The 15634-nt window shown below is 40.8% G+C and overlaps 1 protein-coding gene across 1 annotated transcript; it reads right to left on the minus strand.

Moving 5' to 3' along the window:
• Positions 1-1711: 1711 nt before the first annotated feature.
• pdik1l (PDLIM1 interacting kinase 1 like) lies at positions 1712-8951 on the minus strand. The gene is made up of 3 exons (XM_003227365.4): positions 8803-8951; positions 6215-6516; positions 1712-5272 (listed from the first exon to the last, which is right to left on the minus strand). Exons 2-3 carry the CDS (start codon positions 6497-6499, stop codon positions 4532-4534), a joined length of 1026 nt encoding a protein of 341 aa, XP_003227413.1. The 5' UTR covers positions 6500-6516; positions 8803-8951; the 3' UTR covers positions 1712-4531.
• Positions 8952-15634: the final 6683 nt, after the last annotated feature.

The following is a 15634-nucleotide window of genomic DNA, read 5'->3' on the forward strand; positions in this document are numbered from 1 at the left end:
AAAATTGAGGGAAATGTTCCCTCCTGTGGCAACTCTGTGCACTGCTGCTGCCCTTGCAACGACCAACCCAAGGCTAAGCATAAATCCGCACTAAGAAGGGAGTCCTTTGGAGCCGAAAAGCACTGGGACCCGAGGGTGCAAAAAATCCCAGGACCTGAGACCAAGCCCACACACAGACCTGTCAGTCCCGGGAAATGCTCCCCACCATCCTCACGTTTTCCTTTGGAGCATATCAAGACGGTTCAATGCACAAATTAATACCATATATACTTGAGTATAAGTCAAGTTTTTCAGCCCTTTTCTAAGACTGAAGAAAAACCCGTCGGCTTATACTTGGGTGAGGGTCCTGGTGGGCTTATATTCGGGTCAGCTTATACTCGAGTATATATGGTACATTTATTATTTTTCTCTATTATTATTGGTATTACATTTATCATTTTACTCTATTAATTACTGTTATTACATTTTATTTTACTCTATTATTGTAAATACTACATTTATTTTACTCTATTTTTATTATTAATATATTATTTCACTCTGAGATTATTACATTTATTATTTTACTTGATTTATTAGTATTATCACATTTATTATTTTTCTCTATTATTGGTATTCTTGCATTTATTATTTTGCTCTATTATTATTATATTTATAATTTTACTATTATTGTTGTTACTTTTACATGTATTTTACTCTATTATTATTATTATTAATAATAATACATTTATTATTTCACTCTGATCTTATTATTATTGCATTCATTATTTTACTCTATTTATTATTACATTTATTATTTTACTGCATTTATATTTTTATTATTACATTTATTATTTCACTCTATTATTATTAAAAGGATACATAAGCTCTTTTACATTGAAGAAGATGAGAATAATGATTTAATCGGAGTTGGACAGTCATATCTTAAATTAGTTTTATGTAAAGATTCGAAAACATTTAAACTACTGATGCCTCTAATAAAGTAATTTTATCAATATCTGTTTTTATTTCTGAAATTTACCACTCTCGGCTTATACTGGAGTCAATGTTTTCCCAGTTTTTGGTGGCAAAATTAGGTGCCTTGGCTTATATTCGGGTCGGCTTATACTCAAGTATATATGGTAAATGCACCAATGCATCTAGTGATCCTGCAAATGCAAAAGCATATTATGTTTGCACAGATTTTGATCTGAACGGTGCTGGGAAATGCAGTGTGGCTTCTTTGTAAGGCAGTGCTTCCAAGGTGTTGCCTCAGAGGCTGAACTTCCCCCTCGGACAAAGTTTATCTGGCTAACCACAGAAAGCAACCGCCTTTCGTTACTCTGCAGTTTTCAAAAGCACAAAGCGGATTGGCTGGCGCAGATGGGAGAGCAACATTTGAAATGCACTTCGAAAGCAAACACAACCAAAACAAGGAGCAGGAAGTTCTCAACCCCTAGCCACACAAAGCCCAGAGGCTTTTGCAAGAGTTAGTGCTCCTCAGTTAATAACTCTGTTCTGGGAATGAACAAGGCAGTGAATTCAGTGCATCATACTCTTGTAGGAACAAATGTTTTTAAATGTCTCTCTTCTAGAAGTCAGTGTTGTGATGCCTCTAGTATTACATAACAAAACTCTCATATAAAACTGCAATGGGAAATAAAATTACATTGTGATGAAAGACAAACGTAGCTCTGTTAAACCACAACAAAAACACTACACTTAAACTCAAGGATTTCTTTCGATTCAGACTTTATTCTTTTCTAAAAAGGCATGAACTTAATAAATTACACAACCATTCCCCTTTAATAAATTCTTCACAAAATAGAGTTTACAATTTGTAAGGAAAAACTTTGAAAGTTTGCTTTTCGAAGTGCTGATGAGCAGCTCAACTTCCGTTAACGCTGGTGGATTGTTTTGTAGCTGCTACCAATAAGTGTAGATTTTGGAGATTTTACAGGAACCCCAAAAAACCCTAAGCAACAACAAAAAATCACACGCACACACACAGATCTCAGAGACAATTATTCAGTGGATAAGGAATGGAATAATTAAGTTAGCATTCAATGCCAAAAGGCGAAGCACCATGAAGGGAGGTGACCTGGGGAAGCCTCCTCAACTTTAAAAACCAAGAAACCAGTGCACTTTTGGCATTAAGAATTTTACTGTGCAATAAATATGTATTTAAATACTCCTAGTTTCTGCACTGTATTTAAGAAGCACGTGCATTCAAATCAGAATGGATCTCCAAATTGCACACAGTAATCAGATTAGATAGGTTTTTTAAATCTTCAATGACTGCCAATCTATTACTGCTCATATGCTTTTGTTTGACATGCATATTGAGGAAACTGCTGGATGCCAGGATATCCTTTACAACTGCCTTTCTACTCACTATAGAATCTTGTCTCTAAAGGCACACTGGTGCTTTAAAGAGTAAGGAGAATATTTACTCAGCCTCAAAAGACAGGCATGACGCTGGGAAGCCAGCCAGAGACATGCCAAATGATAGCAGTTGAAATTCCCCTTTGTGAAACTACAGGTTATTTGTCACATTTCACTGAATCTTTTTTTTTCCAAAAAGGCCTTAAATCTGAAAGTTTCTTGAAGGTTTCACAAATCGTTCATATTGCAACCCTTGGATTCCTGGAAGTAAGCCCCACAGATCGCCTAAGATTTGCTGCTTGATCAAAGGATAAAGGGTTGCCCTGTACATCTAAATTATGAGCAAAGGGATATGTGATTATTTTTCAAGTCACTTGAAAGGCATCTTCTTTAATATGGATATTTCTGTTAGAAATAAAATCAACACATTTTCTCACTGAACTTTTTCAGATTCTAGCTACATCACATAAGGATGACAGTGTATATTCAGTTCCAGTGCACTTGTTGAAAAAACAAAGGTCAGTTCACTTTCTGGTTTGAAAGCTGTAGTTGGTAGCATCAGAACTATTTTAACCCAAACAATAAATCCATTTTCAACCACAAATGAACACACACATTGTTTTGTCTTCTTCAACAGAAATTTCCTATTTACTCCTGAATCAGAGTTTTGTTCCTGTCTGCAGTCAAGTAGAAACAAACTGAAAAGTGCAACTCCTTTTATCCCAGAAACACAGAGAGCAAGGTGCAAAATTCACACCAGGGATTTGGAGGAGGGGAAGGCTTCTTAGTACTTCAGAGCAAAAGTCAGGAAATAGAAATAGCTTCAGGGGAGGAAACATACTAGCGGTGACCTGGTAAACATGAAAAACCATGACAGCAGGGGCACCAAAATGCCATGATGGATGAGAAAAGGACACACTGACCATTATCACCTCCATACCCTGCTCTTTGTGGTTGGGCAGCAGAATTGTGTGTTCTGTATTGACTGTCAATAATTTGAGAGGGGCGGGGACTCAGAAGAGAACAACAAGTGCAATTATTTTGTGCAGAAACACTCCCACCCACCCAAATTGGCAATATTTTATCAGTAAGGAATCTGGAGAATTCAATGATACAGAAAGCTTTCAGAATCTCTCTCCTTTCTGATGGAAATGAAACAAGTATTCTGTCATAAAGACCACCACTACCAAGCAACCAAAATAGCCTCTACTAAAAGGGAGGGCAACAATTGACACAACTAGCCTCTATGCCAGGACAACAAATAAGAGGGGGCATACTTGCAAAGATTTCCACAGAACACTGAGATTTCTTTTCTATGATTTACATTTCTTTTTTTTTTTAAAAAAAGTCATCAAGTAAGTATTTTGAATTAAATAATGCCGTATCTCCAATGGAATAAACAGGGATATTTCGAGATTGTGGTCTAACAAAAATTTGCTCCATTACCCAGAAAAATGAAGCCAAAAGGATAAAGACCTAACCAACGTGCTGGCATCCAACAACTGGAATATGCCATCATACTGCAGCCTTCCAGCCGAAGAGATTCTCTCCACAGGAGTCCAACATTTGAATCAGAGGTTCCTTTTGCATCTCAGTTGGTTGCCTCATTTTATACCATCATGTTTTTTCTCTTTAGATGAAATGAAAGACTGGTAATATACTAGGGGTTCATGAATGAGCCACAATCACCCAAATTCTATACGAGACAATATAAATAATGGCATATTTTGACCATATGGAAAATGGAGGGAGTCAAGTCACCCATACCGACATAAATATATACACATTTGCTCTACAAAGCTGAATGATTTGCATTGCCAGCATACAAATCTTTTCTTCCGTGGGCATTCCAAACTTGCAAAAGGAAACTGGAATGTACGAAATATTCCATAAGGTACTCCTCAAAAGCAGCCACTTAACCTACCACATTTCCTGGCCAGGTGTATATCGCAATGGCTGTGGCTTGAAAATAATACATACACGGGTAGTGAAACCAGAATAGCTACCTTAAGCTTAGTTTACAAAACTGAAGAGAAATGCAATGGAAAAAGATAAAACACGGAACCCTGACAAGTTAAATTTGCCTTAAGTCTGGTTTTTTGCCTCAACAAATTGCTGCACCATTGTTACAGATAGAACTCTGCCACGACAGGGAAAAGCACATTGGAGGTCACGTGTCCCAATTGCTGTCCTTAAAAGCAATTTTGACTAACCGGAGTTCTAATTCAAAAGCATCTGGGCGGTCTTGTGGGTTAGCAGCAAGCATTTCCTTAATGAGCTGTTTCATGCGAGCATTCATTGTCTTTTTCTTAACAGGAATGTGCAGTTCCATTTTCGGATTTTCTAGCAACGCTTCTCCGACAGGTACAATCGCAGTCCCTTGCCTGACATAGCTCCCCAGCAGCTCTTTCTTTGTCTCTGTGTCTATGAAAGTAATCCTTTCCAACATTGCCCAGATTATAATCCCCAAGGCAAAGATGTCTGCTTTCGCTGTGTAATGGCCTTCCCAAACTTCAGGAGCCATATAGAAGTCTGTGCCACACGCTGTAGAAAGAAAACATTTGTTGACGTTCACGGGTTCTTCGGGGTTTTGTCCTGAAGCAGAGCAAACCTTGCTCAGTCCAAAATCGGCTACTTTCAAAGTAGGTTCTAAGTCACTAGCATCCGTCCTGCTCTGGGAAATCAAGATGTTGTCAGGTTTGAGGTCACGGTGGATTATCTGGTTTTTGTGCAGGAAAGCCAGGGCACTGCTGAGCTGAAGCATAAAGCTGGTATTGGTCTTCCGGCTTGGCTTTCGGGACAGGAGGTATTCGTTCATATCGCCGCCGTCACAGAAATCCATCACAAACCAAAGGTAGTAGGCGCTTCTGGGATCAAAGGCAATTTCACCTTTCAAAGAGGTCTCCACAAGCTGTAATATAAAACATTTCATAGACATGTTCAGCAATTGTGATTAAAGTGAGAAAGCAGTTGAATAAACAAAACCCCAATGTCCCATATTTTAGTGTGCACATTAGAATTATTCCTGCTGCACTCATTATCTTAATTTCTTCTTTAAGAAGTATTTTCACTGACAGTATGCGCATCTACAGCAATCATCACATCCATTCAACCAACACCTTCAATGAGAACATAGGCTAAGTTCAAATGCGACAGTTTAGCATAAATTCTGTTACATGTTGTTTAGGATTCAAACCATGGTTCAAAATTCCAAATATATGAACACATAAAGGTATATGTTCATTTTCCATCTGCTCCGTTCTTGGTACAGTTATGAGTTTCCCTTGCAAATTTTTTTGAAAGGGTTAGCAATGTATCTTTACTTAGGATGAGCCCGAAAGTAGTTTTCTACAATGTAGCAATCACATAAAGTATCTGGACAGACTGGTGATACTTCTCAGGCTTTGGTGCAACATTATCTATTATTTTTGAATGCTTGCTTAGCTTCCTAAACCTAGTTACAATTTCAGACACAGCTGATGTCTAAGGGAAAAAATAATCAAGGTTGTCTTTCCAATTGTACACATATCAAAATGACGCTGCTGAGATCAAACACCTGCATTACTATTGTTTTACTTGTTTTCCATGAAGATTCATATTTAGTGGCATGATTTTTCTGGAATCGTCTATTTATTTATTTATTTCCAATATTTCTATCCCGCCCTTCTCACCCGAAGGGACTCAGAGTTTCTAAAACTAAAGAAACACAGAAAAACAACATATTTCTGCCTAAGCAGCACTTTGACGCATGCAAACCTCAAATCTCCTTTCCTCTACTTTATAAATAAAAAGCTGATTATCTTTTATTTCTAATACTCATTATGTCAACTCTGCTTCAGTCAATCCCATTTACCTGTAAATAAAGTGAGGAGTTGGAACCATGGGACATCTTTTGCACCATGCCGTCTTTTTGCAAGATGCATTCCTCCAGATGGATAACATTGGGGTGTTGACTCTTGATGCTGCTAAGTGCCCAAAACTCACGCAGCGCTAGTTCTACATTCTCTGGAGCATGGCACCGAATCTTCTTCACCGCAACACGGGCAGAGGTTTTCCTCACTACTGCTTCATAGACCACACCATAGCTGCCATGACCAACCTCCCGTATTAGATCGTACTTTGGCTGGCTACTCACCATCTTCAAGGTCAAAGTATCTAAAGCAAAAAGAGAGAGAACAAACCCCCAATATAAATAAGATTTTGCAACCGAACTGCTACGATGTTAATTACAAAGATATCCCACATGGACCAGGTCAAAGACTATTATGAATGTATCTGATCTTGCTTAAACTTGATAAGGCAGGAGGGTGTTCTCATGAGTCTTTTGGAAAAAAAAAATCCATTGCTACTATCGATTTGTTCAAATGTTTACGTACCAAATTTCAGAGCCAGCAAAATACCTTTGTTTGTATACAAATGAGCTGGCAACCGCGGAACTAGGATTACAAGTAAACTCTTGCTTGCTCAATCGCTTTTTCACAGAGGCTTCTCCCACATCTGTATATACTCTGAAGATGTAATGATGTTCACTGTGTGTACATACTAGAGATGTGCGCGGTATTTGTTACAATTGTATTTCCGTTTCATACCGTCCATTCAGATGGCACGAAATGTATCCTGTAAGGTTTATTTCCAAGCAGCAGTTACCAGCTAGAAACATTCTCTGAGAAGCTTCCTATTCAACAATGCTTCCAGTATAAATACACTGCAGATGCATCCACAATAATAGAATCATAGAAGAGTTCTATGTAAGCTGTAAGAGTTCACAGTAAGCTGTGTCTTAGGGCTTCATCACACTAGAGTTTGGATCCAGTTTAAATCCACTTTAGGGAGGGGTCTGGTTAGCAGCCAGCTGCAACAAATCACTCTGACCAAGTGGTTATGAGTTCGAGGCCAGCCCGTGCCTGCGTTTGTCTCTGTCTCTGTTCTATGTTATTATTATTATTATTAAACTTTATTTGTACCCCGCTAGCCTCTCCCGAAGGACTCGATGCGGCTTACAAAGGCCAAGGCCTCAACACACAATATAACAATACAAAACAAAGGCAAATTAAAAACAATTAAAACAGCATAAACCACAAGCAATAACAATACGCTAAAACGCAATAGAACTGGGCCGGGCCAGAGTAATGGGTACAAGATTAAAAGTGCTGATGTGACAGGTGATATATAAGGCTTATAGGGCAAGTGCAGAGTGCAATATGCGACCTTAGTTCTAATAAAGTGCTTATGGGACTTGGTATTGGAGATTTCCTATTAATCTGGGAAGGCACATTGGAACAGCCAGGTTATGGCATTGAAAGTTTGCCTTATATGTGTGCAATGTGATCCGCCCTGAGTCCCCTTCGGGGTGAGAAAGAAGGGCGGAATATAAATACAGTAGAGTCTCACTTATCCAACACTCGCTTATCCAACGTTCTGGATTATCCAACACATTTTTGTAGTCAATGTTTTCAATACATCGTGATATTTTGATGCTCAATTCGTAAATACAGTAATTACTACATAGCATTACTGTGTATTGAACTACTTTTTCTTTAAAAATTTGTTGTATAACATGATGTTTTGATGCTTAATTTGTAAAATCATAGCCTAATTTGATGTTTAATAGGCTTTTTCCTAATCTCTCCTTATTATCCAACATATTCGCTTATCCAACATTCTGCTGGCCCGTTTATGTTGGATAAGTGAGACTCTACTGTACTGTAAATAACAAATAATAATAACAGCTCGGCCAGACAGGTCCTGGGCCTCACCACACTACAAACCCCAGAATTCTGCAGGAAGGAGAAACCGGATTTAAAGTGGGTAAATGCTCAAGTGTGATGAGGCCCTTAAAGGCACCTTACACCACAAGAAAACCTACGACAGGCCTGGGCCAGGGTAAGCTGTGAGGAATTGTGGGGGTTAGAGTCCAAGGGACAGGAGGCGCTGCAGGCCTTATTTCGGAGGAGGCGCAGGCCAGGCTTCCTCGGCGCTGCCAGCAAAGGAAGGCCTCTTTCCTCTGACCGCCCCTCTCGGGCCTCCCGCTCCCAGGCTCCCGACTGGGCCTCGTCCGTGCTTTGGGCCTGAGGAGGCCCGGGCCTCCTCAGGCCTCTCCTCAGCCCGGGCCTCCTCAGGCCTCTCCTCAGCCCGGGCCTCCTCAGGCCTCTCCTCAGCCCGGGCCTCCTCAGGCCTCTCCTCAGCCCGGGCCTCCTCAGGCCTCTCCTCAGCCCGGGCCTCCTCAGGCCTCTCCTCAGCCCGGGCCTCCTCAGGCCTCTCCTCAGCCCGGGCCTCCTCAGGCCTCTCCTCAGCCCGGGCCTCCTCAGGCCTCTCCTCAGCCCGGGCCTCCTCAGGCCCAAAGCACAGACGAGGCCTAGGCTCAGACTCCCGGGCCTGCCCCGCTTCCCAGCCGGCTCCTCGTCAAGCGAGGCCTTTTAATTCTCGTCCCTTTTTTTTTACCTCAGAGCCGCCGCGGCGCTCTCGGCTCCCGGCCGCCATTATCAGGCTCCCGGGTTCGCTGTCACACCCCCTTCTGGCACAGGCGGGACAGGGTGCGCGCGCGCGCGCTCCCGTGGGAAAGCGCGCTCCTCCGCCCTGATTGGCTACTTCAGGGGCCCGAGGGGGCGGGGCCTCATCTTCCCCTTCACAAGCCGGGCAGAAGCGAGCGAGCAGGCGCGCTCTCGCCCTTCCTGATTGGCTACTTTCGGGCAAGTTAGAGGCGGGGCCTCGGCTTCCTCTTTACAAGCCGGGAGAAGCAAACGCGCGCTCCTCTTTCCCGATTGGCTACTTTTTAGGGACGAGGGGGCGGAGCCTCGGCTTCCCTGCCAGGAGAGGCAGCCAAAGGCGCATGCGCGGGCTGTGTTTTGGGGTTTTGTTCCCCTTTTGTAATTAAATGTTGGGCCAACTTGTTGTTGTTGTTGTTAAAATGGAATCCACTGATTTGCTTGGCTTAAAAAAAAAAAAAGGAATTGAAAGAGTAGAATGTTAGGTTCTGGTCATTTTAACTAGGGCCCCTTCCAGACAGATGTAAACAATCCATATTGAACTGGGTTATATTTATTTATTTTATTTATTACAATATTTATATACCGCCCTTCTCACCCAATAGGGGACTCAGGGCGGCTTACAATAAACACACATATATAAAATTGTATAATACATTGTGAATCAATTAAAAAGTTATTAAATTACATCAGACATTCATAAAAACACTTACAAAATACAGATATGGCAGTGTGGACTCAGCTAACCCAGTTCAAAGCAGATATTATGGATGATACTATTTATTCATTTATTTATTTATTAGCGACATTTATATCCCGCCCTTCTCACCCTGAAGGAGACTCAGGGCAGCTTACAAGTTATATGTACATATAATACAATAATATATTATATTATTAGTATAGTACAATATAAGCACTACGTAAGCATTATATATTATTATATTGTACTATACGTCTATATTGCAATATTAGTAATATTACATGTAATATAAATATATAATTATAACAGTTTATTATTATTATTATTATTAAGGTTTCTTCCCATGATCTTATAGCACCTTAACTTCCTTCATGTTTACAAGTTTTACTCAGTGCACTTTGCCCAGTCCATTGTATGATTTTATTGCTCTGTTTTATCATGTGTTTTATAATGATTGTGATTTTATTTTATGCCTTTTAATCTTATTTGTGAGGTTTTTTGTATTTGATACCACTGTATGCTTGTTTTTATCTGTGAGCCGCCCTGAGTCCCTCTGGGGAGATGGTGGTGGGATATAAAAATAAAATTATTATTATTATTATTATTATTATTATTACATTGCATTACATCATAATATAGTGGGTTATATGACTGTGTGAAAGGGCCCTAGGTGTTCGCTTTGTGACCTGGGGAGAACTGAACCCAGAAACTAGCATAACTGGGTTTGACTTCTGCACAATATCGCAATATAGTATATACAACAACAGGAAAAGTAATGCAACGAAACAACAGATTAGAAAAGGAAAGCAAAATGCCATTTGTCAAATGGAAGGGGACCTAGATCCCAACTTAATCCCATTAAATCATAGAACTAACACAACTGTGTTGACTTCCCATGTTGACATTGATCCAGCCACTTCTATTCCAAATGAGGCCAAACTTGTGATGTGTTTAGTCATTTACAGCGAGTACGGCTCATAAGATACCAATTTCAATGCAATTCTGGATTAAGCAGTTCCAGCCTTTGGGTAAATGTTTTAGCTCTGGGAGATACACAGAAAAAGGCCTCAAAATAGCCACAGAAGTTGACAACAAAGGACATTGAAGGAAAGGAGAAAACTCTCCACAGTGTTTGGGAACATTTATTTATTATTATTTTATTTACTACATTTATATCCTGCCCTTCTCACCCCGAAGGGGACTCAGAGCGGCTTACAAATTAAATTTACATACAATATTATATTATTAGCATAGCACAATGCTGGCAATAAATTACTATATTGTACTATATCAACATGTTGTCATATTATTATTAATATTACATGTAATATATAATATATAATTAACATTATATTGTATTATTAGTATTATATTGTATTATAAAATAATATTAATTAATATTATATGCATGTGCCAGGCGAGGGCGCCGGAGGTCTTCGGAAATCAGGGGCCTTTTCTGTCCCAGCCACTAGAAAGAAATGAAGCTAAACGACACATGTTTTTTTGTGTGTGTCAGAAACAACCTGAGAAACTATAAGTCGCTTCTGGTGTGAGAGAATTGGCCCTCTGCAAGGACGTTGCCCAGGGGACGCCTGGATGTTTTACCATCCTGTGGGAGGCTTCTCTCATGTCCCCTCATGGAAAGCTGGAGATGACAGACAGGAGCTCACCCCGCTCCCCGGCTTCAAACCACTGATCTTTCAATCAGCAGTCTTTCTGGAAGAAGGCTTTAACTCATCGCACCACCGGGGGCTCCAGCAACACAGGTAAAATGTCTTGTCCAAGGCTTTCAATCACTGGATTGCTGTGAGTTTTCTGGGCTGTATGGCTATGTTCCAGAAGCACCCTCTAAATGCTTTTGAAACAGGTAAAAACGGTGGTTTGTAATTTACCCAGTCAGTAAATGATGAAAGAGAGAAGACCAAATCCGGGGAGCGGGGTGAGCTCCCAGCTTCTGACAACCTAGCAGTTCAAAAACATGCCAATGTAAGTAGATCAATAGGTACTGCCCCGGTGGGAAGGTAAACGATGCTCCATGTAGTCATGCCAGTGGCCACATGACCTTGGAGGTGTCTATGGACATGCAAATGTGAGTAGATCAATAGGTACTGCTCTGGCGGGAAGGTAACAGCACTCTGTGCAGTCATGCCAGTGACCACATGACCTTGGAGGTGTCTGTGGACATGAAAATGTGAGTAGATCAATAGGTACTGCTCTGGCGGGAAGGTAACAGCACTCTGTGCAGTCATACCAGTGGCCACATGACCTTGGAGGTGTCTGTGGACATGAAAATGTGAGTAGATCAATAGGTACTGCTCTGGCGGGAAGGTAACAGCGCTCCGTGCAGTCATGCCAGTGGCCACATGACCTTGGGGGTGTCTATGGACATGCAGATGTGAGTAGATCAATAGGTACTGCTCTGGCAGGAAGGTAACAGCGCTCTGTGCAGTCATGCCAGTGGCCACATGACCTTGGAGGTGTCTGTGGACATGAAAATGTGAGTAGATCAATAGGTACTGCTCTGGCGGGAAGGTAACAGCACTCTGTGCAGTCATGCCAGTGGCCACATGACTTTGGAGGTGTCTGTGGAAATGAAAATGTGAGTAGATCAATAGGTACTGCTCTGGCGGGAAGGTAACAGCGCTCCGTGCAGTCATGCCAGTGGCCACATGACCTTGGGGGTGTCTATGGACATGCAGATGTGAGTAGATCAATAGGTACTGCTCTGGCAGGAAGGTAACAGCGCTCTGTGCAGTCATGCCAGTGGCCACATGACCTTGGAGGTGTCTGTGGACATGAAAATGTGAGTAGATCAATAGGTACTGCTCTGGCGGGAAGGTAACAGCACTCTGTGCAGTCATACTAGTGGCCACATGACCTTGGAGGTGTCTGTGGACATGAAAATGTGAGTAGATCAATAGGTACTGCTCTGGCGGGAAGGTAACAGCGCTCCGTGCAGTCATGCCAGTGGCCACATGACCTTGGGGGTGTCTATGGACATGCAGATGTGAGTAGATCAATAGGTACTGCTCTGGCAGGAAGGTAACAGCGCTCTGTGCAGTCATGCCAGTGGCCACATGACCTTGGAGGTGTCTGTGGACATGAAAATGTGAGTAGATCAATAGGTACTGCTCTGGCGGGAAGGTAACAGCACTCTGTGCAGTCATGCCAGTGGCCACATGACTTTGGAGGTGTCTGTGGAAATGAAAATGTGAGTAGATCAATAGGTACTGCTCTGGCGGGAAGGTAACAGCGCTCCGTGCAGTCATGCCAGTGGCCACATGACCTTGGGGGTGTCTATGGACATGCAGATGTGAGTAGATCAATAGGTACCATTCCGGTGGGAAGGTAACGGCGCTCCATGCTTTCAAATGGGCTTTCAGAAGGCTCCAAGAATGCCCACATCATCCCAAAATAAAGCAATTCTGGATTTCAAATCTTGTCGTGTCCCTAGTCAGAAAGCTGGACAGCACACTCAAAAGCTGCCCCAAGTTGGAGGGTCTGTTTATGATTGAAAAGCTGGATAACATGGCAAGAATGAACCCAAAGGCCACAGGAAGCCATCCACTAACAGATCCGGGTGTTTTGAGGTCGAGGAATCAATTCTAACTATTGGGTTTGAGCTGCTCTCTCCACAAGTCCATCAATGAGTGAAGAGTGACAGGCAACAACTGCTGGCTAAGCAGCGGCAATCTCAGTTCACTATATAAGAGACGTTTCTAGAAGGCAATCACTTTTTAGTCAACAAGAAGCATTTGCCAAGCTTCTTAGGTGAAGCCATGGGTTTCTAAGAAATCATGTGAGGTTTTTTTCAAAACCCCACTGACCAAACTAACTGGATAAGAACACGGCTGGTTATTTTGCAGATGAGGCAGAAAGAGCAAGTGGCACCTCGTTGCAAAACCTGGAAACTTGTGACTTGAGGCAGAATATCCCCCAAAGACCTATGTCCCTGGCAGTAAAAATGGAACAACAAAGCACACACGTATCTCCACTCTGCCCGATGGCAGGATCAACCCAAAAACAAATAGTTTCCTGAGCAGGGAGCGAGTGCATTTAATACCACATCTTGCCACATTTAATGCCCGCATCCTGCCCAAAGTCAGTTTGTAGAGATACTCATAAGGTTTATGGGGCCTGGAGACAGGTGTGGTTTTGGGGAATTTGCCTCTGTCCTCTACAGGGACTCATGATCATAAATACCTGTGAGAATTTTTGCCTGAATTGGACTACAAGCAAAATTATACATTTGCTTTGTTTCTTAAAACATATTGTTATCAAGCCACAGTAAACCCGCCAAAAGATGTGTAGTTCATTACGAGACTATAAGTATATATATATATATATATATATATATATATATATATATAAAAATATATATTGCACTTTGTCCATTTCTACTGTGAAATTACCTTCCCCATTTCGGCACATTTCGGCACATGTTGCACTTTGCCTGGGTTCTATGAATTAGTCTCCTGTGTTAATATTGTATGTTTTATGTTGATTTTAACTATTGTTTTTACTGTAATTGATGTTTTTATTGGATAATTGTTTTATTGCTGTGTTTTGATATTTGATTGTTTTATTGGGCAAGGCCCCATGTAAGCCGCCACGAGTCCCTTCAGGGAGATGGGGCGGGGTATAAAAATAAAGTTGTTATTATTATTATTATTATTATTATTATTATTATTATTATTATATACCGTATATATTTGAGTATAAGCCGACCCGAATATAAACCGAGGCACCTAATTTTAACACAAAAAAACTGGGAAAACATTGACTCCAGCATAAGCCGAGGGTGGTAAATTTCAGAAATAAAAATAGATACCAATAAAATGACATTAATTGAGGCATCAGTAGGTTAAATGTTTTTGAATATTTACATAAAGCTCAAATTTAAGATAAGACTGTCCGACTCTGATCCAATCATTATTCTCATCTTCTTCAATGTCCATGTGCTTATGTATCCTTTTAATAATAATAGAGTAAAATAATACATGTAATAATAATAATAATAATAATAATAATAATAATAAAATACAGGAAAATATTACAAGTGATAATAAATAGTGTAAAATAATAAATGCAATAATAATAATAATAAGATCAGAGTGAAATAATAAATGTACTAATAATCATAATAATAGAGTAAAATAAATGTAATAGCAACAATAATAGAAAAAATAATAAATGTAATAATACCAATAATAATAGAGAAAAATAATAAATGTACCAAATATTCTTGAGTATAAGCTGACCCATATATTTATTATTATTTATTATTTACAGTATTTATATTCCGCCCTTCTCACCCCGAAGGGGACTCAGGGCGGATCACATTACACATATAAGGCAAACATTCAATGCCTTAACATAGAACAAAGACAAGACAAACACGGGGCTCCGAGCTGGCCTCGAACTCATGACCTCTTGGTCAGAGTGATTTGTTGCAGCTGGTTGCTCAACAGCCTGCGCCACAGCCCGGCTGTAAGCCAACCAGGACCCTCACCCGAGTATAAGCCGAGGGGGGCTGAAAAACTAGGCTTATACTCGAGTATATACAGTAGTAATTTAATGCTTATATTGTGCTATGCTAATAATATAGTGTATGTTCATTTGATTTGTAAGCTGCTCTGAGTCCCCTTCAGGGTGAGAAGAGCGGGATATAAATGTAGTAAATAAATAAATAAATAAATAAACTCAACCCTTCTATTTATTATCCCAAGGGAAAGACGGAGTGAGCCTGTTATATTAACGTTATTCTTTTAAGTAACAATGCTATCCCATTAATACAACAACCTCACTCCTTTCTGGCCTGGCGAAAGGAGAGTATTATATAATACACAGCGTTGTGCGCCGCTGCCTTGCTAAGTAAACAAGAAAATAAGTGACTTGGAAACCTTGAAATGACTTGGGGCAGCAACCGAGGTCTAAAATTGAAAACTTGACCTCAGCTGGCACAGAAGAGCCCGGTCAGTGTTGCAACCAGAGACTGGGGGGTCAGGCGGGTGCAATGGCGAGGGAAAGGCAAAAGCCAGGGGAGTCCTGAAGGGCAAGGCCGGAGTCATTCACTGGTCAGAGAGGC

Source organism: Anolis carolinensis, unplaced genomic scaffold, assembly GCF_035594765.1.
Source record: "Anolis carolinensis isolate JA03-04 unplaced genomic scaffold, rAnoCar3.1.pri scaffold_10, whole genome shotgun sequence".
NCBI lineage: Eukaryota > Metazoa > Chordata > Lepidosauria > Squamata > Dactyloidae > Anolis > Anolis carolinensis.